We start from the raw sequence: 27,616 nt of genomic DNA, 5'->3' as shown, positions 1-27,616 counted from the left end.
GATGGTTTTTAATCTCAAGGGAAATATTCTCAAGTATTCCATATCCTTATTCTAACTAGATTCTGCCAATGACCAGTTCCAATTACCACATTCAACTGTTCCTCATTAGGTCAGTCTTAGGGTGGGGGATGGAGAAGTGCAGGAAGAGGAAGCATAAGTAAATTCAGAGTTCCCCAAGATTTTAGGAAAATGAAAACAACTTCACAAATCTTAACCTATTCTTTTCTCTCAGAACTCCTAGAGATACTTCAGCTCTAATGATACAAAGAGCTTGGCTATCTCATATGGACAAGACAATATTTCAACTCCTAAAGCACACAATTTGTGCAGCGGTATGTATTTGGCTTTTTGTTTTCTCTGACAGATTTAATTACTTATCAAGCTAAACTATCTGTTAAGTAGAGGTAAAATATGTAACCTTTTTTTCTCTTCTATTTAAACATAATATTATTGCATGGGGTTCTGGGATTGCTTCTTTGATTAGCCCTAAATGAATATTTCTGAATGTATGTTTAACATAGGTGACTGTTATTTCTTTTTATGAAACACACATGATATATTTTTTTAATTCAGTTTCTTATTTGAAGATGTGAGATAGTGATCATCCAACAATAAAAATCTCTGAATTAAAAGTGCCCTTACCTTCCACCCAGCAATACATCTACAATATATGTACCATTTCACTGCTGTATAGTTTGTAACAGCAAAGAAAGTAAACCATATAATGTTCACCAATATGATGCTGATTAAATAAGTGTTCATGTTTTCATAGTGTTAAACCTCGTTGCATATATTCTGCGGTAGAAAGATAGCTAAAGTGTTGTGTAAGTGAAAAAGGCAAGTGCGTAACAGTATGAATAATGCCGTCTATTTGAATAGGAAAAAATGCATATCTCCCACTCCCCCAATAAAATAACTCTGGCAACCCTGGCAGAGTATTAAGACTTCCTTCATATAGTACCAAGTATTCTCCTAATAAAATCACCCATGATTACAATAGTCTATAATTAGTAATAGTCACATTAAGGGAATTTTAACCCCTTGGAAAAAAATCTGAGCAAAAAAATAAAGTCTGAGAAATGTGTACACTTCTTCATCATCTGACCCACAGACCCATTTGTGATGTGAGTGAAAGCAGAATACCTCCGAGAAAACCCACCCAGGTAAACTTGTGACATTGCAGGTTCTTTGTCCATCGTCTTCACATACGGAACTTGTATTTAAGCATCATGATACTGGTTTTGTTATCACTTTAGAGTCTTTCAGTAACAGAAAGAAGGAAATTAATTCTTTTTTTTTTTTTCATCTGTTATCCTAATGCTTCAAGTTATGAGCTTACATTAATAATGCTTTGTCATTTTAAAATCCCTTTGGCTTCCATTTTGATGTGATTGTCATAGACATAAATGTTGGGCAGGGTCATATTGGGGGAAAGTGGGGCTTTAAAGTCAAACAGATTGAAGTTTGAATCCTGGCTTCCCCACTTACTGCCTGTATGCCTTTGGATAAGTTATAGACACTCCCAGAGCCTTAGCCTGCTCATTTGTAAAATGGGAATGATAATCAAATCACATTGCTAAGTTATAAGGATTAGGTGAAGTTATGTGTGTAAGGCACCTAACATAGTATGTAGTACATTAAAAGTGCTTAAAAGCTAGTAACAGTACTATTATCCTCATTTTATAGGGGTTCATTCAATATAAAATATTTATTAAGCACCTGCTGTGTTCCAGGCACTGTATTAGATGCTGGGGATACAGTGGTAAAGAAGAAGGACGCTGCCCCCACCTTCATTAAGCTTACATTTGGCAGGAGATAAAAGGGAGTTTATAGTTAATTACAATATAGTGTGAGAAGTATTGTCATAGGGAAAGAACAGTGCCTGGGACCTCGAGGAGGGACACATACCCAAACTTAGAGGCCAAAAGGATGAAGTAACTGACTCCAGGCTACATAGATGATAAGTGGAGAAGCCAAGACTGGAACCCAGGCCTTCAGAACTCCAAGTCTGGTGTACTGTTCACTTTATCATGCCGCCTCTGTTATTTGCAGTGAATTGCATCTGGGCAGGGTACCACCGTCCATTTATAGCACCATCATCTATTTCAGGAATATTGTGTGACACATGAAATACTGAAGAATGTGAGCCCCTTAGAGGCTGAGCTTGTTAAAGATCCTAGCATGAAGTGTAAAGTTAGATTCAGGTAATGTTTCTATGTTGATTTATGTCAAAGTGTACTTAGTTAATATGCAGAAACCTTAGAAATTTTTATCTTAAGTCCTCATAACTTCTCAGTTCATAATTACAAAGTAAATGTGTTCTTATTTACATTTCTTATGTGAAGAAACTGAGGCATGACTCTTGGACCAAAAGTTGCCTTGAGAGTGACTCTCGTGTCCCATGATGTGTCCAGTCTGACATACATATGAAAATTGTTGGGAGCACACACACCTAAGTGTGGCTCTTTCATCTTCTGTAATCCATTTCATTACAGTTGGTTCTGTGCTCTGGCATAGCCTTTACCCTGCATGCAAGAAACTATGTGAACTGTCTTAAGCACGAGGGGGACAAGTAACTGAACCCCAAACCTGATGCCAAATGATAAATTTTTTATCTTTATTTCAGATTTAATGGTGAAACATTTCCACCTCTTATTATGTTTAAAATTTTTCTTCATACTGGAGGCCACGGCTACAAGTATTTCAGTGGAAAAAATATGATACAGTCATCAAGTAAGGTGATGTTTCACAATGTACATTCTATGTTATTTAGCTTCTTTTACATCTTAACAGCATAACATATATATGTAGTATCTGAATTGTATTTAAGTATACAGACTAAGTTATTTCACCATTAAACATCCCAGCAGGCAGTTAGTAATTTTTAAAGTATATGTTTCAAAGTGTCTTTGTCTATTAGCTAAAAAATATATTTGGAATAATTACTTATATAAGGCCCTAGAAAATACCCACCAATGCCCTGGCCAGTTTGGCTCAGCAGTTAGAGCGTTGGTCCAGAGAGACCCGGGTTCGGTTCCTGCTAAGGGCACGTACCTCGGTTGCAGTTTGTCCTTGGCCTTGGCCACTCGATGTGTACCTTTCACATCAATGCTTCTCTCTCTCTCTTCCTCTCTCTCCCTCCCACTCTATCTGAACAAAAAAATGGAAAAATGTTCTCAGGTGAGGATAAAAAAAAAAATACCCACCAATATTCTTTGTATTAAATTTTTGGTTTGGCCCTGGCCAGTTTGTTTGTTTGTTTTGTTTTTAATCCTCACCCGAGGATATTTTTCCATTTTTTGTACAGATAGAGTGGGAGGGAGAGAGGGGAAGGGAGAGAGAGAGAAACATCGATGTGAAAGGGACACATCGAGTGGCTGCCACCCGCACGACCAACCAGGGCCGGGGACAAACTGCAACCGAAGTACGTGCCCTTAGCGGGAACCGAACCCGGGTCTCTCCGGACCGCAGGCCGACGCTCTAACCGCTGAGCCAAACTGGCCAGGGCGGCCCTGGCCAGTTTGGCTCAGTGGGCGGCCCTGGCCAGTTTGGCTCAGTGGGCGGCCCTGGCCAGTTTGGCTCAGTGGGCGGCCCTGGCCAGTTTGGCTCAGTGGTTAAAGCGTCGGCCTGCGGTCCGGAGAGACCCGGGTTCGGTTCCCGCTAAGGGCACGTACTTCGGTTGCAGTTTGTCCCCGGCCCTGGTTGGTCGTGTGGGTGGCAGCCACTCGATGTGTCCCTTCATGTCGATGTTTCTCTCTCGCTCTCCCTTCCTCTCTCTCCCTCCCACTCTATCTGTACAAAAAATGGAAAAATATCCTCGGGTGAGGATAAAAAATAAATAAATAAATAAATAAATTTTTGGTTTGTTAATACAGGGGTGGGCAAAAGTAGGTTAATAATAATAACAATACAATAATGAATAAATAATAATACAAGAATAAACTCTGTTTCGTGTATTGACAACTGTAAACCTACTTTTGCCAACCCCTGTAATGGGCTTAAGTGGCCTGTGGGTCAGAACTTTAAAATTATGCACAACATTTGATGCAATTTTGTCTTAATGACATTTTATCATTGTTTCTTCAATTCTGGTAGCATATTTAGAAAAACTGTGCTGGACTATTGGAAATGAGCTTTTGAAATATTTATCCTTTTTAAAACTTGTAAGTTCATGAATATTCACCAAAATTGTGTCTACAGCATAGGAATCACCTGAGGATCTTGTTAAAAATGCAGTTTCTGATTCAGTGGATCAGGGATGGTGCCCAAATCTAAGCAGCTCCCAGGTGCTGCCACTGTTGCTGGTCCATGGGCCATACTTTTATTTTTTTTTATTTCTTTGATAATCCTCACCTGAAGATATATTTTTCACTGATTCTTAGAGAGAGTGGAAGGGAGGGAGGGAGAGGAAGAGAGAGAGAGAGAAACATCAATGTGAGAGACACACATCGATTGCTTGCGTCACACATATGCCAGGGATCAAACCTGCAACCCAGGTAGGTGCCCTTGACTGGGAATCGAACCCATGACCCTTTGGTGCACAGGCCAGTGCTCTGACCACTGACCCATACCAGCCAGGGCATCGATGGGCCACCCTTTAATATCAAGGATCTATACCACAGGTTTTACTCCTTTGGCCCTTACATATGACTGTAATTGAGTTTTTAAAAATGTGTACATCCTCATATTTAGCCTCTTATAAACCATAAATCAAAGGATATTTTCCTGTAGCCTTCTGGAAATATTTTACATGAGAAGTGTGGCCCCTCTGAAATAATCGGTAATGGCATGATTTCAGGATAGAAGACCACACAGCCTGAAGTTTCTGATCACCTCCAGCATGAGTAGTGTTTATTCTCCGAAGAATATTAGAAAAGGAAAAGAGACTGCTTTTCTCCGTTCTCAGGCAATGACAGAGAAAATTTAACTCAATTTCAGAAATGTATCAAATGGATTATGTGTTTTCATATGGCATATGGTGTTTCAGAAACATTAATATTTGTTCATTTATATAGGATGACTTCAAATGCGAAAGTAGATGTTTATTTTACATTCATGCCACGTTTATCTACAGAGTAAGCTTAGAGTTGGCCCTATAAAATATCATCAATTGCTGCTTTTCTGAGGTTACATAATGGGGCCTTTCCAGGAACTGAAATTCTCCTGGGTCAGCTCCTGGAGGCCCTACTGTCCCCAGGCTGGAGCAAATAAGAACCTTGGACGCCGTGACTGGAAAGCACTGTGTGTATATTAAAACTCATAAAAATGCTGTATAATAACTTAAATTTTTACTTAAATTGCAAAGTAACTGTTTTACACAAGGAAATAGCCCAGAGATTTTTTTTTAAAAAAGGAAAATATGCCTCTATGCCTTTCTTCTCTGTGCTGCAACTTTCACTCGCCTGGGTACTTACTGTTAACAGTTTGCTGTGTAGCCTTCATTTTTTCCCCCATGAAAATACACATGCAAATATATTTTTAAATTTTTGTTCTTTTTATAAAAATGCAATCGTATCACTCAGCTTGAGTTTTTCACTAAACATTATAAGGGTTTTAAAATGATTAGGACGTACCCAGTTTGGAGAGAACAGGTTAGGGTTCCTTTTACCCTTTAATTCAGCTTCAAAACAAACTCTGGTAACACTTGGATTAATGGTTGATAGACGTGGAATTTTTCTCACTGTAAGTTTACTCAACTCCTTTGTTCTTTGAATGTAGAAATTGTGTCTTTAGGAAACTAATCCAACTTTCTTAAGTTTACTTATTTCTTAATATGAAAGAAATAAATCAGTGTTAGTCCATTCAGATGTTTAATCTAAGTTCACTTATGAAGGAGGGGTGTTTCACAGATTGTTCTTGTCGTTCCGGCTTTTTTCTTGTTTTTATTGCCATTTCTAATTTCATTTCCTTATCATTTTCCAGTGGCATCTTTCATGTATTTACACACACACACACACACACACACACACACACACAGAGCAAAAACAAGTGAAAGGATGTAGAGTAGCCTGGAGAAAAAGAGCAAAGTTAGAAAATTTACACCTACCTGATTTCAAGACCTAAAAAGACACAGTAATCCCAGCAGTGTAGTGATAACATAAAGATAGACACGTAGATCAATGAGATAGAATAGAGAATTCAAAAATAGACACACACATAGATGATCAGTTGATTTTCATCAAACATGCCAAGACAGTTCAAATGGTACTAGAACAATTGGTTAGCCATGTGTACAAAAAAAAGAGATCTTGTTTCAGTTACCTACTTCGATGATCTATTTTCAGAGCAATGCTTGTTTACAGAAGGTTGTCACTGTAGTTAGTCCACCAACTATATTTAGAATATTCTAAAACCTTGCTACTCAAACTGTGGTCTGCAGACCCACAACATTGGTATCCCCTGGAACATATTAAAAATGCAGACTCATGCCCTGGCCAGTTTGGCTCAGCAGTTAAAGCATCAGCCTGCAGTCCAGAGAGAGCTGGGTTCAGTTTCCCCTAAGGGCACGTACCTCGGTTGCAGTTTGTCCCCGGCCCTGGTTGGGTCGTGCGGGTGGCAACCACTCAATGTGTCCCTTTCACGTTGATGTTTCTCTCTCTCCCTCCCACTCTATCTGAACAAAATATGGAAAAATGTCCTCAGGTGAGGATAAAAAAAAAATGCAGACTCGTGCCCTGGCCAGTTTGGCTCAGCAGTTAGAGCATCAGCCTGCAGAGTGAAGGGTCACAAGTTCAATTCCCGGTCAAAGGCACATACGTGGGTTGCAGGTTCAATCCCTGGCTCTGGTCAGGGTTGTGCAGGAAGCAACCAGTGGATGTGTCTCTCTCAAATGGATGTTTTTCTCCCTCCCCCCTCTTTTTTCTCCTCCCTTCCTCCCTTCCAGTCTATCTAAAAAATCAGTGGAAGAATATCCTCAGGTGAGAATTATCAACAACAAAAAATGCAGACTTGCCCTGGCCGGTGTGGCTCAGTTGGTTGAGCATTGTTCCATACACCAAAAGGTCACTGGTTCAATTCCCAGTTAGGGCACATGTCCAGGTTGCACGCTCGATCCCCAGTAGGGGGTGTGCAGGAGACAGCAGATCAATGTGTCTCTCTCCCTCTCCCTCTTAACTCAATAAAAACATATTTTTAAAAATGCAGATTCTCAGGATCCACCACAGACCCACTGAATCAGCATCTGCCTTATAACGAGATGCCCAGATGATCCTGGGCACAATATAGTTTGACGAGCACTGTCCTAAAGGCGCCCCCCACCATGGCCTGGAATACTTCTGGGTAATTGACAATTCTTAAATGTTAACATCAGTAACTATTATTTTCTTTCTTTATTTTTTCTTTTTTGTTAATCCTCACCCAAGGATGTTTTTCCATTGATTTTTCCTAGAGTGAAAGAGAGGGAGGGAGAGAGAAAGAAACATCGATACATCAATGTGAGAGAGACACATCAATAGGTTGCCTTCCACACGGCCCCGACTAGGTCTGGAGATCAAACCCAAAACCCAGGAGCATGCCCTTGACCGGAAATCAAACCCACAATCTTTCGGTCTGTGGGATGACGCTCTAACCACTGAACAAACCGGCCAGGGCAGTAACTGTTATTTTCAGTTGAAGATCCTGTTCTTTTTGAGGATTGTGCATTTATGTAAAAAGGAAAAACATTAATATTAATCATAGCTGCTCTTATTGAACACTATCAAGCATTTTATGTGCATTATTAAATTCTCATAAACTCTAGAGTGCAGATTCTGTTATTATCTTCATTTTATTTTATTTTATTTTATTTATTTATTTTTTTTATCCTCACCCGAGGACATTTTTCCATTTTTTGTACAGATAGAGTGGGAGGGAGAGAGAGGAAGGGAGAGAGAGAGAGAAACATCGACGTGAAGGGACACATCGAGTGGCTGCCACCCACACGACCAACCAGGGCCGGGGACAAACTGCAACCGAAGTACGTGCCCTTAGCGGGAACTGAACCCGGGTCTCTCTGGACCGCAGGCCGACGCTCTAACCGCTGAGCCAAACTGGCCAGGGCTTCATTTTAAAGAGACTAAGTAACTTGCCTAAGGTCCCATAACTAGAAAGTGAAGGAACCGCCCTGGTCAGTTTGGCTCAGCAGTAGAGTGTTGGCCCGCAGACCACTGAGTAGCAGGTTCAATTCCAGTAAAGGGCACCTACCTTGGTTGAGATTTGGTCCCTGGCACTAGTTGGGGTCATGCGGGAGGCAACCAGTCGATGTGTCCCTCTCATGTCGATGTTTCTCACTCTCCTTCCCACTCTATCTGAAGAAAAATAGAAAAATAACATCAGGATTTTTTTTAAAAAGAAAGAAAATGAAGGAACTGACATCAATACCCAGTGAGCCTGACTCCAGAACCCATGCTTTTAACCACTCCTGAGTCAGGAACCCCACTAAATACGTTTTCTTATATGGCCCCCGATACAACATGCCGTTCCCTATTTGCCTATGAGGAAGCTGACACTTGGAGAGGCTTGTCAGGGCCAGAACTGAGACTTGAACACTCCTCCGTGTACTGTGCACCTTTTTAGGCAGTTACGGTGATTTTATTAATTCTGAGCCTATATATAACTGAACTGTTTCAAACCAAGGAACTGTTCCCATGCAGAGATACTAGTTATTACACCTTCGTGGGTGAGAATTTCCAGCCTGGCAGGGAAGAGACTTGACATGTTAGAGTAACTTGATAAGTCCAAGTATGGATCTAGGCCAGCAAGTAGCCACAGGGCTGTGGGGGCTTCTGGGCTACACTGATGCTGAGTATCAGGGGAGGTATCAAATTTAGAGATGCCCCCCTCTGACCCTTGAGTCACCCACTAAGAATGGAACCTGCCTCTTGAATCCTAGTCTGATTGGCGGCTATCCTGGAATTTGCCTAGTTTTCCCCCTTCCCTTTCTTTTGGGGCTGGGCTCTTCTTTCCCATCCCTTCCTATCCAGAAGGACTTTCCTGAATCCGGCCATACATGGCAGATGTATGAAAAAGAACATCTTGGCCATTGGAGAGCAAACTTTTTTCAAACCCCTCTCACAAGTGGGCAGCAAGCCTGCCTGTGCTGCCAGGCGCGGGGATTTTTTGGCTGAGACTGGAATGGGCCCGACACAGCTGAGGCACTATACAAATAAAGAAACTGAGCTTGGGGAGATTGGTGGTGGAGGCTGAGTGGAGTAGAGTTGGAGGGAACAACTAAGAAATTTTAAGTAACTTGTTCTAAAGTAAAATATAATTATATCTAAAGAAATGCCCAAAGCAGAAGTTAAGTGGTTTTTCAGACCTGTTCAATATATAACTATTTGCTTTTACCTTTAGAGTCACTGTGGGAATGGTTAATTAGAAGCCACAGAAAATTAATTGCAAGAAAGCATAATGGAGATACGTGCCAACACTGCCTTTTGTTTAGATGCATAGTGTAGAAAGAGACTAATGAAATGGGAAACCAAAATGATCTGCCTAAAGGAAGGTTCCATCACATTTTTAGTAAACTATTTCTGTCCCTTTAATTTAGTGCATTAGGAATAAAACTACAACCATTTGAATACAGAGGGAGACAAAAGTAGGTTTACAGTTGTTCAAATGGAAAACAATACAATAATAATGCAAGAATAAACTGTTTCACATACTCACAACTGTAAACCTACTTTTGTCCCACCCTGTATTTTCTTTTATTTTGCATATGTATCTGTGTGCTAAGCTTTGAAATTTTAAAAAAAAAGCAATATTCTAGATAACAACCGTGACATGTGCATGGAAGTGTTAGGTACGGATAGAGCCAGATAGGATTTGAGCCTCGGTATTTTCTGAGATTTTTCTATCTTTGCCCTCTCAGGTGTTTTCCTTGAGTACCAAATGTAAAAAACCCTCTGTTCGCCGATCTTTGGTTCCTGAGAATGAAATCTGAAGGAGAGGGAGGTCTGAGCAATCGAAACATACATGTTTCCATGTGGGGGCCATATATTAACTAACACAGAGAGTTGGCCCAGTAACACCTTTTATTGCAGTTCCTAGGCCAACCTATTTAATATGGGTTTTCTCTGCATGGACAAACACGAAAGGCCATATAGGATTTGTTTTGTTTTTTAAGGGGTAAAAGACATCTTTTAAAAACTGGTCCTCTCCCTGACTGGGTGGCTCAGTTGGTTGGAGTGTCATCCCATAAACCAAAATGGTTGCAGGTTCAATTCCCAGTCAGGGCACATACCTAGTTTTGGGGTTCCATCCCCCATCCGATAAATGTTTCTCTCTCTCTCTCTCCCCCTTCCTCTCTCTCTAAAATCAATAAAAACATATCATTGGGTGAGCACTTTTTTAAAAATTTAGAACTGGTCCTCCAAGGATTGTAGACGCATTTGGATTGTACTCCTCTACTGCATTTTAAAACTATGTAGATATGGGTATAGAAACTAATTTTAAGTTGTTTTTAAAATCCCTATATAATATTTTCTTTGTAAATACAGTCAATTTATTGAATAGCAAGCTGCTAGAAGAACGGAATAATATTTGATGTATTTGTCAGAAAAATATGTAAAGTGTGTGCTATTTAATTATTGCTATTATACTACTATTTTAAAAGTCTGTTTTCTATTCTCTTTATAGGCATTAAGTGATGCTTGCAAAATAATGGGTAGGAAGAAGTTTTATGAACAAATTTTGGAAGATGAACGTCTTTCCCAGAAGTTCAAAATAACTGATGAAATCGATATTGTCACTGTGCAAGATTACATGAAAGTAAGGAATTTAGATTTAGATATTGAAAACAAACAAACACCAACAAAAAGCCTTCTGACTCTATCCTCCAAGAATCATACATTTTTTATTGTGGTAAAATGCACACAATACATTCCTTGCCTGGTGTGGCTTAGTTGGTTGGGCATCATCCCATGCACCAAAAGGTTGCTGGTTTGATTCCTGGTAGGGGGCATGCAGGAAGAAGCCAATCCATTTTATGCTGTCACATCAGTGTTTCTCTCTCCCTCTCCCTTCCTATCTCTAAAAAAATTAAGTATTCTTTAAAAATACACACAATATAAAATGTTGCAATTTTAAAGTGAACAATTCAGTGGCATTAAGTACATTCACAGTTTTGTGCAAACATCACCACCATCTACTTCTAGAACTTTTTGTCACCCTAAAAGGAAACCTCATATTCATTAAGCAGTCACTCCTGGTTCCTTCATCACTACAGCCCTTATCAACCACTGATCTGCCTTATGTCTCTCTGAATTTGCCTATTCTGGATATTTCATACTAATGGAATCATATAATGTGTGGCTTTTTGTGTCTGGGGAGTGATAGCTAAGGAATGTAGGGTTTCTTTTTGGTGTGATGGAAGTGTTTTGGAATTAGATAGTGGTGATATATGGTGTGAACTTACCAAAAACCACTGAATTGTATACTTTAAAATGGTTAAATGGTAAATTTTATATTTCATATCAATAAAAAATCAGCCCTTGCTTGGCCAGTGTGGCTCAGTGGATTGAGCACCGCCCCATGGACTGAGAGGTCCTGGTTCAGTTCTCAGTCAAGGCACATGCCTGGGTTGCGGGCTCCATCCTCAGTGGCGGGGGGGGGGGGGGGGGGGGCTGCAGGAGGCAGCCAATCAATGTTTCTCTCTCTCTCTCTGTTCCTCTCTTTCCCTCCCACTCTACCTGAACAAAAAAAAATGGAAAAATGTCCTCGGGTGAGGATAAAAAAAACAAACATATTTTAAAAAATCAATCCTGGCCCTGGCCGGTTTGGCTCAGCAGTTAGAGCATCGGCTTGCAGTCCAGAGAGAGCCGGGTTCGGTTTCCACTAAGGGCATGTACCTCGGTTGCAGTTTGTCCCCGGCCCTGGTTGGGTCATGCAGGTGGCAACCACTTGACGTGTCCCTTTCACATCAATGTTTCTCTCTCTATCTTCCTCTCTCTCTCTCCCACTCTATCTGAACAAATTACAAAAAATGTCCTCTGGTGAGGATAAAAAAAAAAAATCAACCCTGGCTGGTTTGGTTCAGTGGTTGGAGCACTAACCATGGACCAGAGGGTCTCAGGTTTGGTTCCCAGTCAGGGGCACATGCCTAGGTTGCAGGTTCAATCCCCAGCCCTGGTAGGGGTCTTGCAGGAGGCAGCCGGTCCATGTGTCTCTCTCACATCAAGGTTTCAATCCCTCTCTCTCCCTCCCTCCCTACCTTCCACTCTATTAAAAAATAACCTGACCCGTTTGGCTCAGCAGTTAGAGCGTCTGAAAAATCAATGGAAAAATATCCTCGAGATAAACCACAGAACTTATATGCATGTGTGCATGAACAGTGGACATGGACAACAAAGCTGGAGACAGGGAGGGGAGGGATGGGGAGAGGGTATCAGTGGGGGAAAAAGGAGAAACATCTGTAACAAAAATAAATTAATTTAAAAAAAGAAAGAAAAATATCCTCGGGTGAGGATTAACAAAAAATAAATACATGGTGCTAAGAGGGTGCATGGGGATTTGACCTAGTACAGAAGGATTCTTTTATTTATTTATTTTTATCCTCACCCGAGGACACATTTTTCCACTTTTTGTTCAGATAGAGTGGGAGGGAGAGAGAGGAAGAGAGAGAGAGAGAGACATCGACGTGAAAGGGACACATTGAGTAGCTGCCACCCGCATGACCAACCAGGGTCGGAGACAAACTGCCCTTAGCGGGAACTGAACCCGGTCTCTCTGGACCGCAGGCCGACGCTCTAACTGCTGAGCCAAACCGGCCAGGGTGGAAGGATTCTTTTATTGCTTGGATGCTTCAAGTAACAGAATATTTCCAGCCATAAGAGGCTTAAACAATAAAGGACACTTATTTGTCCCATGTAAGAACTCCCTGGTCCTGGACTAAGCTAATGTAGCAGCTGAAGGACATTAGAGTTCTCAGTCAGCTTCTCTACAATTCTCTTGGCTTCCTTCTCATGGTGACAAGATGGCTATCACATTCTCAACTACATTCAAAGGTAGGAAGAAGGGGACTCCTTGAGTCTTTTTCTCTTTATCTCAGGAAGAAAACTCTTTTGCAGAAGACCCCAACAGACTCCTCCTTAGGCCCCATTGGTCAGAACTGAATCACATGCTTTCGCTAAACCGGGTAGGGAACCTTTTTTCTGCCAAGGGCCATTCGGATATTTATTTTATTATTTTTTTTATCCTCACTCGAGGACATTTTTCCATTTTTTGTTCAGATAGAGCGGGAGGGAGAGAGAGGAAGAGAGAGAGAGAGAAACATCGATGTGAAGGGACACATCGAGTGGCTGCCACCTGCACGACCCACCAGGGCCGGGGACAAACTGCAACCGAGGTACGTGCCCTTAGCGGGAACCGAACCCGGGTCTCTCTGTACCACAGGCCGACGCTCCAACCGCTGAGCCAAACCGGCCAGGGCCATTCGGATATTTATAACATCATTCGCAGGCCATACAGAATTATCAACTTAAAAATTAGCCTGCTCTATTTGGTCAAACATTTCATTAACTCCCCCCTAATGTGTCAGGTTTGTGTCAGTCAGTCTGGAGCACAGTGACTCTTTGTGATAGTAAATTTTGAAAAGAACTGTTCGCAACAGTAAGTTGTTCCGAACACAGATGCACATTTCAATGCATGTCTCCTCAGAGTGGGAAATTCATCATTGCTTATGTAATGTTTATAGAACTCAAGCAGTGGGAGGTTGTACCTAGCTTTCAGCTCATCATCGCTTTGCAGCTGAATGATTTCGTGTTGTAGGTTATCAGGCACATCGGCTGGTTCCACATTGAACAGTGTAGAAAAGATGTGCAGTTCCATTTGTTTATTTTTCACGTCCTTGAGTCTTTCATTAAATGCCTCAATTAGTTTCCCACATTCACCAGCATAATCAAGTGTCCTGGAAGGCTTTTGTCCTTCCAGAGTGGGGAAATGCACCGTGTTATTCCTTTTGGGTTGCACTTTCCACAGCCTTAATTTAGCTTCAGATGATTTCACGTTTGAAGCAGGGAGCTGAGAAGCTGGTTGGGGCCCTGCCGCTTGACATTCAGCTCTGAGAGGTAATGTCCACCATGAATGCTGACTCACACAGCCACTTGCTATCATTGAGTTCCCTGACAGGTTTCCCTTCACCTCTATGAACTGCTTGACTTCATCCTGCAGTTCGTAAAACCTCGTGAGCCATGTTCCTGCGACCCAGTCACCGCACTTCACAGTGATAAACAAGATCACCATACTTGGAGTCAGGATCATTCAGTAACTCTTTCAACTGGTAGCTGTTAAACCCTCTGCTTTGACAAAATTTATGCATGACACTACTGTTGACATTACATTGTTGAGCCACAACGACTGTGCACAGAGGCTTTCCTGGTGTATGATGCAGTGGGACATAATTAAATCACTTAGATCAAGACTGAGATGATTCAGTTCTTTCTTGACAAATGCAGTGAACCATATTTCCAACCATGGCTGGAGCTCCATCTATAATAAGGCCACTTAATTTTCAAATGTTAGCTCAAGATTGTTTTATTGATAAAACAAGTCCTCTCCTCTTGTAGTGTCATGCATGGCTTCCAGTGACAGCAGTACCTCTCATGTGTCAAACTCTGAAGTTATCCCACAAACAAAAACGGCCAGTTGGGCAGTATTTGTTATGTCTGCTGTCTCGTCACAAGCCAGAGAGAAAAATTGGAAATCTCCTGCAGAATCCTTCAGTATTTTTTCAACATCTTGTACTAAGTTAGTGATCCGATCTGAGACAGTTCTCCAAGACAAACTAACCCTCTCAAACAACTTTACTTTGTCTGATGCTAACATTTCTGCAGCAGCCACCATGCACTCTTCACAAACTCTCCCTCTACATGAGGCCTCAGCTTCTTTGCAATTAGCTCGCTCACTACATAACTTGTCTGAATAAGGTTGTCTCTGTCACAATGAGGCCTAGTGAAAGCGGTTTGTTGTGATTCCAAACTCCACTGAAGAACATTGGTTTTATCCAGATGCATTTGGCCTCCCAATTCATTGAGTTTAGCACGTTTTGATCTGTAATGATGCTTGATTGGCTTTTTTCATTACTGCTAACGCATCACCACAAACTAGGCACACAAGTTTGCCTTTGACATCAGCAAAAAAAATTATCATTTGCCCTGGCCAGTTTGGGTCAGCGATTGGAGCATTGGCCTGCAGACCAGGCAGTCTCAGGTTCGATTCCAGTCAAGGGCATGTACCTCGCTTGTGATTCGGGTCCAGGCCCTGGTCTGGGTAGTGCAGGAGGCAACCGATTGATGTGTCTCTCTCACATCAATGTTTCTCTCTCTCCTACCCCAACTCTATCTGAAGATAAATGGAAAAATATCATCAGGTGAGATTTTAAATATACATATATATATATATATTTGTCTACTTCTCTTAGAAAGATCTACCACTGCATCAACTTTTCGTTGTAGCTGTCATTTATAGGATGTCACACCACTTAAATTTTAATAACTATCCAGTGCGTGTATAGCCAGCAACACAATTATTTTGCTTTGCTTGCTGTTCTAACCCTGCATCTTGGATTTGGAACATATCCAATATTCCTATCATCAACTCTTGAGGTTTTTTCTGTGTACTGTAATTTCCTTAATCTTCATCTAAGATTCAGTTTTTTCGAGAATTGTTGATCATGGAAGTGTGGGTAAAGGTTGGATTGGAGTTATCATCTGTGTCAACAAAGAAGTCGACAACATCATCATCAGTCATCGGAAGCAAAGTCATCAATGTCACAAGGAATCATCTCATCGCAACTCTCATCATCACCTGATCGCTGGAGTTTCACCACAGTGTGTTAACACTTTTCACAACGTATGCATTCCCAGCCTGCCTGGCATTGACTGTCCCCTGAGTCACCGCAATACAGGCAGACAGGCCGCAGGCAGCTGACGAGAAGCATACGTGTCTGTCCCGTCAGGTACTCGTATGTGTCCTATCTATCCCATAATAGACGTTCCTTGCTTGTCCCTCAAAATCTACATTATTATTATTATTATTATTATTATTCACTTAATATAAATGTATGTTGCAGTGAAAATAGCTCCTAGATTTATTGAATTTCTAGTCCCGCCTATAGTTGCCTTGGCAGGGCCAGACCAAATGATTTCTGGGGCCTTATCTGGCCCGTGGGCCAGATGTTCCCTACCCCTGCTGTAAATCCATCACCCATAAGGGAAATGGGACCATTTCCCAAGATTGACTTTGAACAATCATGGTTCATGTGTTGGGGCCCTCCTTCCCAGAGCATATTGCTGCTTCATAGCTGAAGAAAAAAATAAAATCAGGGCTTCAGGAGCAAAGGAGAAGTGGGACATGGTTGATGGGTAGGCAATCAACAATGTGTCACAGCCTCAGTCTGGGGCTGAGCAGGTGGCATACCCAAGGCAAAGGCTCTGTGGCAGGAGAAGATGCAGGACCTGGAAGCGGGTCTGCGGGACTGGGGGAGAGCGAGCACAGAAAGTGTGGTAGTATGTAGTCAGGCTGGCGGGCTGCTAAGAGATCATCATGCAGGGCTTTCAACCACAGTGAGGTGTTTTGTTTCTCTTTTCTTGATTCTGTGCACAATGAGAAGCTAGTACAGTGTTTTAAGAAATGGCCCTGGTCAGTTTGGCTCAGCAGTTAAGAGGGTCGGCCTGCAGTCCAGAGAGTCCCGGGTTTGGTTCCTGCTAAGGGCACGTACCTCGGTTGCAGTTTGTCCCCGGCCCTGGTTGGGTGGTGTGTGTGGCAGCCACTTGATGTGTCTCTTTCACGTTGATGTTTCTCTCTCTCTTCCTCTCTCTCCCTCCCACTCTGTCTGAACAAAAAAATGGAAAAATGTCCTCGGGTGAGGATAAAACAAAAACAAAAGAAGAAATGAAGTGAGCCCGGCCAGTGTGGCTCAGTGGTTGAGTGTGGACCCATGCACCAAGAGGTCACCAGTTTGATTCCTGGTTGGGGCACATACCCAGGTTCTGAGCCCTATCCACATTGGGGGCATGCAGGAGGCAGCCAATTGATGTTCTTTCTCATTGATGTTTCTATCTCTCCCTTTCCCTTCCTCTCTCTCTAAAACCAATAAAGAAAAATAAATTTTTTTTATTCTCACCCAAGGAAATTTTTGCATTTTTATTTACAGATAGAGGGGAAGGGAGAGAGGGAGGAAGAGAGAGAGAAACATCAATGTGAGAGAGACACATCGACTGGTTGCCACCCACACAACCCCAACCAGGGCCAGGGACAAGCCTCAACCGAGGTACATGGCCTTAGTAGGAACCAAACCCGGGACTCTCTGGTCCGCGGCCCAGCTCTAACCGCTGAGCAAAACTGTCCAGGGCAAGAAAAAAAATTTTTAATAAATAAATAAAACAAACATTTAAGAAAAAAAAGAAATGAGGTGATAGAATCTGATGAGTGAGGAGCTCCATGTGGCTGCAGTGTGGAGTATAGAATAGAGGACAGCAACAGCCTTCTAGTTTGCAAGTTCCTGCAGTTTTTTAGGAGAGATAGTGGTATCTTGGTTTAGAGATCTGAGGCCGGGGATGCAAGAGACAATTAGAGAATAAAAGCAGTGTGCCTTGGTGACAGGGCAGTAAGCTAAAGGAAGGTGTCCATCATGGTTCCTCGCTTTCTGGGTTACACAACTGATAGGACAGCAGTGCTGAATCAGGAAACTTAGACTAGATACCTTAATAATAAGAATAGCAAATGCTGATGTACAGTCATTAACGACAGGGATACATTTGAGAAATGCATCATTAGGTGATTTTGGCATTGTGCAAACATCATAGAGTGCACTTACACAAGTCTAGATGGTCTAGCCTACTACTATAATTGTCTGTGCTATACTTTTAGGCAATTGGCAGTGCAGTAGGTTTGTATACAGCAGCATCACCACAAACACGTGAGTGCTATGATGTTATAATGGCTACGATGTCACTAGGTGAAAGGAATTTTCAGCTCCATTATAATCTTATCATATATGTGGTCTGTCATTGACCAAAACATCATTATGCTGAGCATGACTGTAATACCAACTCCTTTTATTCTCATAGCAACCCTAAGAGATAGGTACTCTTATTACCCCATTTCGCACATTCTAAAGAACAAGGGGTCCCAAAATTCTAGCACATAATGATAATACATGGCCTTAACTATTCACTCAGTTGCTTCAATGTGAAACATGAAATTAATACAGTACCTTAGAGAGACTCCCAGTTCTATTTTCCTTCTTTTAAAGCCTTAACCTAGAAGATTAAGGGCATTGGACTGAGAAATAAGTAGAGCTTGGGGGTGCCAGTTATCTTTGCTAAGGACATAGGTCTCATACTTACAGATTGTGACTATGCCAAGGATTGGTGTCATTGAAAGAAGTTCCTAGGCTGATATATTGGAAGAGAGAGATATAATGATTGCTGATATTTATTGAGACCTTTATGGACACAGCACAGATTTTAGGTCTTTATATGCATATTATCTCCTTTAATCTTCAGGTCTATAAATTGGAACCCTTGCCCTGGCTGGTTTTCTCGGTGACTAGAGTGTCGGCCCATGTACCAAAGGGTCAAAGGTTTGATTCCCGGTCAAAGGCACATAACTGGGTTGCAGGTTCGATCCCCAACGCTGGTCGGGGCGTGTGTAGGAGGCAACAATTGATGTGTCTTTCTCACATCAGTTCTCTCTCTCTCTCTCTCTCCTTCCTCCCTCCCTTCCACTCTCTCTAAAAATCAATGGAAAAAATATCCTCGGTGAGGATTAACAGCAACAAAAAATTACATGACCCTTTAACAGATGAGAAAAATTGAGTTTAATGAGATTTTTAAAAACTTGCCCAGCCAGTGTGGCTCAGTGGTTGAGCAACAACCCATGCACTAAGAGGTGGCCGGTTCGATTCCTGGTCAGGGAGCATGCACAGGTTGTGAGCCCCATCCCCATTGCGGGGCATACAGGAGGTGGGCAATCGATGTTCTCTCTCTCTCCCTTCCTCTTTCTAAAATCAATAAAGAAAAAAAATTTTTTAAAATAAACTTGCTCAAGGTCACATAGCTAATAAGTGCAGAGCAGATCATTGACAGTGCTGAGATATTTACCCATTTTACTACTCTTTAGGGAAATAAACTATACAGGAAGTCCTCACTTTACACAGTAGTGCAGGGCCATAAAAAGGACAATGCAAGCTGAAACAATGCAAAGCAAACTTTATAATCAATGGGGGAAACTGTGATTGTCCCATGCCTTTAAAAAAATCTCATCAAAACATTAGAAACTCTCCTACTGTCTGTTATACATATATAGGAAAATGAAAAAAAAAAAAGATTTATTTAGTACACTATAAAACATTGAGAAGGGTTTTATTTCTTTGTGGAAAAACTTAAACTTATCAACTATAAATATACTAAAAGCCATTGAATTATACACTCTAAATGGGTGAATTGAGATATGTGAATTTTTTTTTTCCTTTATTGGTTTATAGTGAGAGAGGAAGGAAGAAGGAGAGAGAGATAGAAACATCGATGAGAGAGAACATCGGTTGGCCACCTCATGCATGCCCCCCACTGGGGATCTGGCCCACAACCCAGGCATGTGCCCTGAGTGGAAATCGAACTGGTGACCTCTTGGTGCATGGGTCGACACTCAACCCCTGAGCCACACCGGCCAGACAAGATATGTGAATCTTAATAGAGCTTTTAAAAAACAGTTTACATAGAGTTGTTGAAAGTGCTTGCCTCCGTGTTCTTATACAACTTACAATACAGAGTGAGCATCTTCTCTGTGCCTTGGCAAATTGTCATACTTCTTTTTAAGTTTGGATCACCCACCAACATTTTATCCTTTGGACTTTACATTTTTTTAATTGACTTTAGAGAGAGGGGGGAAGGGAGAGAGAAAGAGAGAGAAACATTGATTTGTCCTTCAACTTATTTATGCATTATTGGTTGCTTCCTGTATGTGCCCTAACCTGGGATTAAACCCACAACCTTGGTGTATCGGGACATCGCTCTAACCAACTAAGCTACCCGGCCAGGGCTTATCCTTTGGACTTTAAATGTTGTGATATATCTCAGAGTTCCTTTACTGTGAAGCGTCTTTTTTGCCAGCATCACTTCCTCTGGGACAGCTTCATCCTTTTTGTTACAGCCGTTTTCCTCATTTATGTTGATAAGTTCACCTTTACCAAGTTCCTCTAGCTGCCTATGTGTGGTCTCTTGAATGATGGCAGCAGCAGCATCCCCACGGTCACCTATTTCTTCTAAAACTCCGTTTACATTCTATTTGAATTTCACTTCCAGCATTGCCACTTTTTGTTTCTTTTCTGGCCTGTTCCCTCATTTGATTAGTATTGTTTCATTGTCACTGGGAGACAAAGAAGCAGCACAACCACATACTTCGCTGTCTATGTGTGAACTAAATAACGGATTGGCAGTGACCAATTATTGACACACTTTAAAAGAAGTGACATGATTAGTCACTAATCACCATACACATCTGTTATTTATGTAGTGATCTATGGACTGAAGAGCTAGCAACAGAGTTTATACTTTATGCAATTAGTCAATTATACTGTAGTAACTGAAATTTGAACCATGTTGTTGGAGGACTGGGCTTATTTGACTAAATAGTGGTAATTAAAATTCATGCATGCCTAAATAATACAAAGGGAGAACTGCCTGTATATGTGTGAGAGTGTGTGCTTGTGTACTTGTGTGTGTGTGTGTCTACCCCGCCTAGCTGTATTCCATTCCCTAGCTTCATAGATCCTCCTTCCCTAGTCCTGTCTCTTAAATGAACATTTATAAGGTTGAATTGATTGTATAATTGCAGTTTTAAAATTCCTAATTTTATGTTTTAAATATTTTAAAAAGAAAAGTGGGATTTCTGTAATTATTTCAATGGCAATAGTGAAATTTGCCACTTAGCACCAGAGACGAACTCATTATTTCTAAAAAGGTTTATGCAAATGTCATCTCAACCCAAGCATGTCATGAAGGAATACTACCAAGTATGCAGGTCACATAGCTATGACCAGTTTTTAGGCTCATCCTGAGTTTAATTTATCTGAGTTATATGTGCCATTAAAATGTTTATGCATTAAAGAAACATTTAGTGAGTGAGGTGCTATGTGCACGATACTGTGTGACAGGGATTCTGCCTTGCAGTAGGGGAGCTAAGATGTACACAGATAGCTAAAACATCAAGTAGTCAGTAATAAGAGTCATAGAAGAGAGGTGCCAATAAAATTCAGAGATGTGATCAAGGAATGCTTTTTGAATGAAGTGACATTTGAGTGGAACCTTGGGAAATGTGTCTAAAAAAATTCTAGAGCACTGCCCTGGCCGGTTTGGCTCAGCGATTAGAGCGTCAGCCCGCAGACCAGAGTCCCGGGTTCGGTTCCCGCTAAGGGCACGTACCTAGGTTACAGTTTGTCCCCGGCCCCAGTTGGGGTCATGTGAGTAACAACCAGTTGATGTGTCTCTCTCACATCGATGTTTCTCTCTTTCTTCCCCCTTCTCTCCCTCCCGCTCTATCTGAAGATTAACGCAAAAATGTCCTCGGGTGGGGATAAAAAAACAACAAAATTCTAGAGCACCCACAACCAATCATTCTTAATTGTTTTTTCCATATACAGGGTGGGGTAAAAGTAAGTTTACAGTTTTTTGTATGGAAAATAATACAGTAATTAAGAAATAATAATACAAGAAGATACTCTGTGTTTCATGTACTCACAACTGTAAACCTACTTTTGTCCCACCCTGCAGTATTCCAGTCTTCTGGATAAGTCCCCTGCATCTTCTGGTGGAAGAAATAACTGTTGGAGAAGATTAAGCCTCAAAAACATCCCCAGGACAATGATAATGTATGACATATTGGATTATGCACAGTCTGGAGTAATCTCAAACCGTCTACAAAAAGAAATGAAGTATCTATTACAGAGACCACGGTCAGAACAGATGCGTCAGAACCAGCTGCGGATCGTTTCTGAAGTTAGGTAAAAGTGATCCCTCACTGGGGTTACGATACGAGGGACATTTCTGAAAGTGTTCACATTCTGCCTAATAGCTCACAGAAGATAATAACAGGGCATATGGGGAAAACGGGTGAGGCAGATTGTTTAAAATTTATGTAACTTTGTAAACAGTACCCACAAAAAGGACAGTTGCTACCTGGGGAGATAACTTGAACCACCAAAAAGGCAGTTCAGGATGGCGGGAGGCCACCACAGCAAATATTTAAAAATGTACACTTAGGGTCCTAGCCAGTTTAGCTCAGCAGAGCACCTGCCTGCGAACCAAAGGGTCTTGGGTTCGATTCCTGGTCAAGGGCACGTACCTGGGTTGCAGGTTCAATCCCTGACCCCGGTTGGAAAAATATCCTGGGGTGAGGATCAACAACAACAAAATGTACACTGGGGTAGGAATGTTGGCAACTCTAATTAGAACAAGTAGTGGGCACCAAGATAGTGCAGATGGAAGTGGAGCCTTGGGCCAGTGTGGTTGCCTTTTAAGTGGACATGGAGGCAGTGCAACTTGCTAAGAACCAAGAGCCACCCAAGGTGGGGAGTGGGGTGAAGAACAGTAAAGGTGGATTGTGGGGGGGGGTGCCTCTCTGGGGAGAGAGCCCTAAGTGCAGGTGTTGCTGTTTTTCTAAATACAGCCAGAAGGGCTCCCATTGCCCATGCTGCACAGAGCTAAGGACTTTTTCCTTTCTACTGAAGGTTATAATTCTGCTCTTGCTATTCTGGCTCCCTTTGCTAAGGATAAATTGCATATAAATTGCAGTGACATTATTTTCTTCTTTACCAATAGCATGTAAGTCAATTGACATTATAGAAACGCATGTTGTAGCAAAATAGACTGTATTGTGCTCTGAAACAACATGAACAGAATATGCCTGCTCCAATTATATATCTTTCTTCTTTCCATTACCAAGTCCCATCTAGCCCATCTCATTTACAAATTAAGCCTTCTTTCTTAAGAAAAAGATAATAAGATTGAAGAGGACCTATTGGTAGTCCATCTTCACACAATCATATTTGAAATGAAAAATACTCCTTTAGTATCTGAAGAAGATATTAGTGACCCATTGTCACACAAACATGCTAGGTTGGTTTTTTTTTTCCTTTGTTCAGGAGTAGAGATGAGTGGCATTGACCCAATTTAGCCCATTTTTTTGTTTTGTTTATTTTTTGTTAATCCTCACCTGAGAATATTTTGTCATTGATTTTTAGATAGAGTAGAAGGGAGAGGGGGAGAGAGAGAGAGAGAGAAACATTGATGTGAGAGAGACACATTGATTGGTTACCTGCCACCCAGGTACATGCCCTTGACTGGGAATTGAACCCACAACCCTTCAGTCCATGGGCCAACGCTCTAACCACTGAGCAAAACCAACCAGGTAGCCCATTTATTTTTATGATCAAGGCTATACATTCTCCAGACAGATGGCCTGGTGTAGGGTGCAGTCTGTCATCATGAAATAGATTTTTCTCTCACTCATCCATATAAACACTGAATATAAAACTTAACCCTATTACCACCAAGGTCAAATAAATGATGTAATTTTCTCTGCCAGCATATATAACCCTAGACTCATTGCTGTTTGGACTCATGCTACTGATTATCCAAGAATGAGTGCTTTAAAGAGCCAAACAAGTAGCCAAATTCTAAATCAATTGAAGAGGGGAAAGGGCTTTACTTCTTTTTTTTAAATCCTCACCTGAGGCTGTTTTCTTCCATTGATTTTTTTAGAGTAGAAGGGAGGGAGGGAAGGAAATATTGAAACATAGATGTGATAGAGGCATTGATTGGTTGCCTCCTGCACACACTGAATGGAGCCAGGGATCAAACTTGTGACCCAGGTACGTGCCCTTGACCGGGGATCAAACCCAAGACCCTTCGGTGTGTGGGCCAACACTCTAACCACTGAGCAACATTTGTCAGGGCAGAAAGGACTTTCTTAAAGCCCTCTTTGAATGTATTCTTAGTTTGGGCTCTCCCAGAAGCAAACCATGAGACAAGGATTTGAGTATGAGTAGTTTATTTGGGAGGTAATCCCAGGAACCACTGATAAGAAGGGGTAGAAAAGCGAAACAGGGAAGGGCAAGCAGCTAAAACCATGTGTGTTAGTAAGCAAGTTACCACTGTGGGTAACTGGAGCTTAATCTCTCCTGGGAATGTCTGAGTCCATACAGAACATGCAACTTGCCTGGTAATTGTGACTCAGTGGTTGAGCGTCGGCCCATGCACCAAGAGGTCACCAGTTCGATTCCCAGTCAGGGCACATGCCCAGGTTGTGGGCCTGATCCCCAGTTAGGGGTATGGAGGAGGCAGCCAATCGATGTTTTCTCTCATCATTGTTTTTATTTCTCTCTCCCTCTACCTTTCTCTCTCTCTAAAAATTAATAAAGAAAAACAAACAAACAAACAAAAGAACGTGCAACTCAAGTTATCCCACAAGAGGCAAAGGAGTTGGGATATTTGTAAGCCAATGCCCATTAGTCATTGGTTAAGGGTTTTTTAGGAAAAGGGTATTAATTCTCAGGCTGTTTTCCTGCACATGGGTTCTTGTTTTCACAAGAAAGCTCTCAGACTGAGTGAGATCAATGCTAGCAGTTGGAACTTGGGCCTATGTGCCCTGCAGTGGTAAGGCCAAGGGGACTATGGGCATGGTACCGACTATGTCTGAGCCCAACACTGATTTAAAAAATTTGGCCCGGCCAGTGTGACTCAGTGGTTGAGCGTCGACCCATGCACCAAGAGGTCGCTGGTTCAATTCCTGGTCAAGGCACATGCCCAGGTAGTGGGCCTGATCCCCAGTGGAGGGCATGCAGGGGGGTGGCCAGTCGATGTTCTCTCTCATCAATGTTTCTATCTCTCTCCTTTCCTCTATAAAAATCAATAAAGAAAAAAAGATGAAAATAAATAAATAAATAAATAAATAAAAGTTTGTTTTTTTCAGCTGTAATGAAATGTAATACCTTCTGTGTTAGTATATGGTTAAAAATAAGATTGAAATGGCTACTACGTGGTATTTTCCAGGAAAACTGATTTTAAAGTAATACCACGTTTTATATTTTTACCATTATCATCATCAATGTCATCATGGCAGATAAAGAAATGTGCTATGCCCTGGCCGGTTTGGCTCAGCGGTTAGTGTGTCGACCTGTGGTCCAGAGAGACCCGGGTTCGGTTCCCGCTAAGGGCACGTACCTCGGTTGCAGTTTGTCCCCGGCCCTGGTTGGGTTGTGAGGGTGGCAACCACTCCATGTGTCCCTTTCACGTCAATGTTTCTCTCTCTCTCTCTCTCTCTCCCACTCTATCTGAACAAAATATAAACAAAAACAAAAACAGATGTGCCCTGGCCAGTTTGGCTCAGCGGTTAGAGCGTCGGCCTGCGGTCCGGAGAGACCCGGGTTCGGTTTCCGCTAAGGGCACGTACTTCGGTTGCAGTTTGTCCCCGGCCCTGGTTGGTCGTGCGGGTGGCAGCCACTCGATGTGTCCCTTTCACGTCGATGTTTCTCTCTCTCTCTCTTCCTCTCTCTCCCTCCCACTCTATCTGTACAAAAGATGGAAAAATATCCTCGGGTGAGGATTAAAAAAAAAAAAAAAGAAAGAAATGTGCTATGTAATTCAAGCAGAAATTATAACTTTGGCCTAAAAAATATATATGCAGTATTGCTGCAAGTACTGAGATCTATGATATATTTGCTAGAGGATGCTTTAATAAAATTTGGAACTTGCTGCATATTTAACTTTTATTTTGCGCATTTTTTCTCTCTGTAATACAAATATTTCATAGGCACTCTTCATCTCTATCAAGTAGCCATCGTTTACATCGGCCCTCCCAACAGCAAAGTCAAATTAAACATCTGGGTCATCGATTAAAGCAAGTGCAAGGGAAAATGAAAAAAACTCATGAGATGGGGAAAGAAGTAAAGACTTCTGTGGATACTGTAAGTTTAACTTGCACTGAATTCATTGTTTTAGACAATATGCAAACCACAAGTAATGCCACTTCTATAAGTACAATGTTCCTAATCTACAAGTTCAAGGCTGAAAAACCTTTGTTATATACCTTGGATAGTATAAAGCTACATTTCTCTTGGTAACACATATTTTTGAAATTCTTAAACCTGATTAATACCAGCTGTTTTGGCTTCACATCAGCATGAGCTGGCAAAAAAAAAAAACAAAACACCTTTGTATACTGACACTGATGAGTCAGCATATCACTAATGGTGATTTTCTCAGAGTGAAAGTCATTTCTATCTGATCTTCTTAAAAGCTATACTGTGAATCTAATAAACAAAATAAACTGATGAACAAAATAGAAACAGAAGCATGCATACATGGAACAGACTGACAGCTGTCAGGGGGGAGGGAAGTAAGGGGACTAGATGAAAGAAGGTGAAGGGATTAGCCAAAGAACATATATGCATAACCCATAGACACAGATAACAGTGTGGTGATGGCCACAGGGAAGGGGGGGGACAGGGGTTGGGTGGAGGGATGGGACATCTGTAACAGTATCAACAATAAAAATAAAGTTGAAAAAAGCTATACTGTGTAAATTCTGCCTCAGTATACTCCTACATCGTGGGCATATTTATAATGAACATGTGTTCATATATTGCTTTGTAACTTTTTAAAAATATGCTATAAATTTTTTGAGTTGAGGCTAAGTGTAAAAAGTCAAATATGAAAACAAAGTAGTAAAAACCAAATATAAAACACTTTCTGCTCTCATTTATAATTCTACCTAGGAACCTCAGACAGACAGACCAGATACAAGGCAACAAAAAACGGTTGTCTTCTCCTCCTCATCTTTTGAAATTGTGAAATATAAAGAACTCAAGCCAGATGACAAATTGGAAAAATACAAAAATGGACCATTTTCCTGGTGTCAAGAATTGTATATTCATCGTTTTCCACCATTTTAATACACAGCTAATTGAAAGAAAACCAAGTGATTTAATAATTTGCTTGTCTGTTTACAAATGATGAATATGAGTACTAAAGAAAAACAAAATATAAGCAAGGCCTCAGTATACTCTTTTAGCCAAATGTGCGACCGATTTTTAAGCCCTTTTTGTATTGCCATGGGTACAAATATTTTTTACGGATAGGATTTTCATCTGAATCTGAATAAATTATTCCAATTAGACGCCCTCAAACTAGCCATATACAGTTTTGTTTGAGACATAATGAGTATATTATTAATCCCTAGAACTTTTATTCAATTTTGATTTTCCTTCATTTTTGAAAATATTGAGCAAGCCATGCTTAGCATAAATATTAGACTTCACTGAGTAAAAGGCTGCTGTGGAGTCAGCCTCCAGTGTCCTTTTTTTGGTAGCATGTGGTTTTTATAGAACAGCTTGTGATTGATTTATTCTCAATTATAATAAAATTAATAATGAATTTGTTTCTACAGTCGGCGTGACATAGCATACCTAATCATTATTGAGCACTGTAAGCCATTGGGACAGAATGATGCATCTGCTTCAGTATTGTACTTTGGATATGTTTCAAGTATGATGACTGTTTTGAGTAGTATTTATCAGTTTTCTTTTGAATGGATAAATTCTTATTCCTGATACAGTACAAAGTATTGATATTTTTGTGATCCA

The 27,616-nt window shown here is 41.2% G+C and overlaps 1 protein-coding gene across 1 annotated transcript; it reads left to right on the top strand.

Annotated features, from left to right (window-relative positions):
• The first annotated feature begins 68 nt into the window (after positions 1-68).
• CUNHXorf58 (chromosome unknown CXorf58 homolog) lies at positions 69-26,926 on the top strand. Its single transcript, XM_036270776.1, is given in 9 exon segments — positions 69-158; positions 160-214; positions 217-332; positions 2,110-2,204; positions 2,627-2,738; positions 10,615-10,746; positions 21,747-21,976; positions 25,786-25,939; positions 26,750-26,926. Coding segments are annotated over 9 exon segments (1,161 nt in total).
• The last annotated feature ends 690 nt before the right edge of the window (positions 26,927-27,616 follow it).

Source organism: Molossus molossus, unplaced genomic scaffold (genome assembly GCF_014108415.1).
Source record: "Molossus molossus isolate mMolMol1 unplaced genomic scaffold, mMolMol1.p scaffold_m16_p_2, whole genome shotgun sequence".
In the NCBI taxonomy this organism is placed as follows: Eukaryota; Metazoa; Chordata; class Mammalia; order Chiroptera; family Molossidae; genus Molossus; species Molossus molossus.
This window is presented reverse-complemented; position numbering and strand designations above follow the sequence as displayed.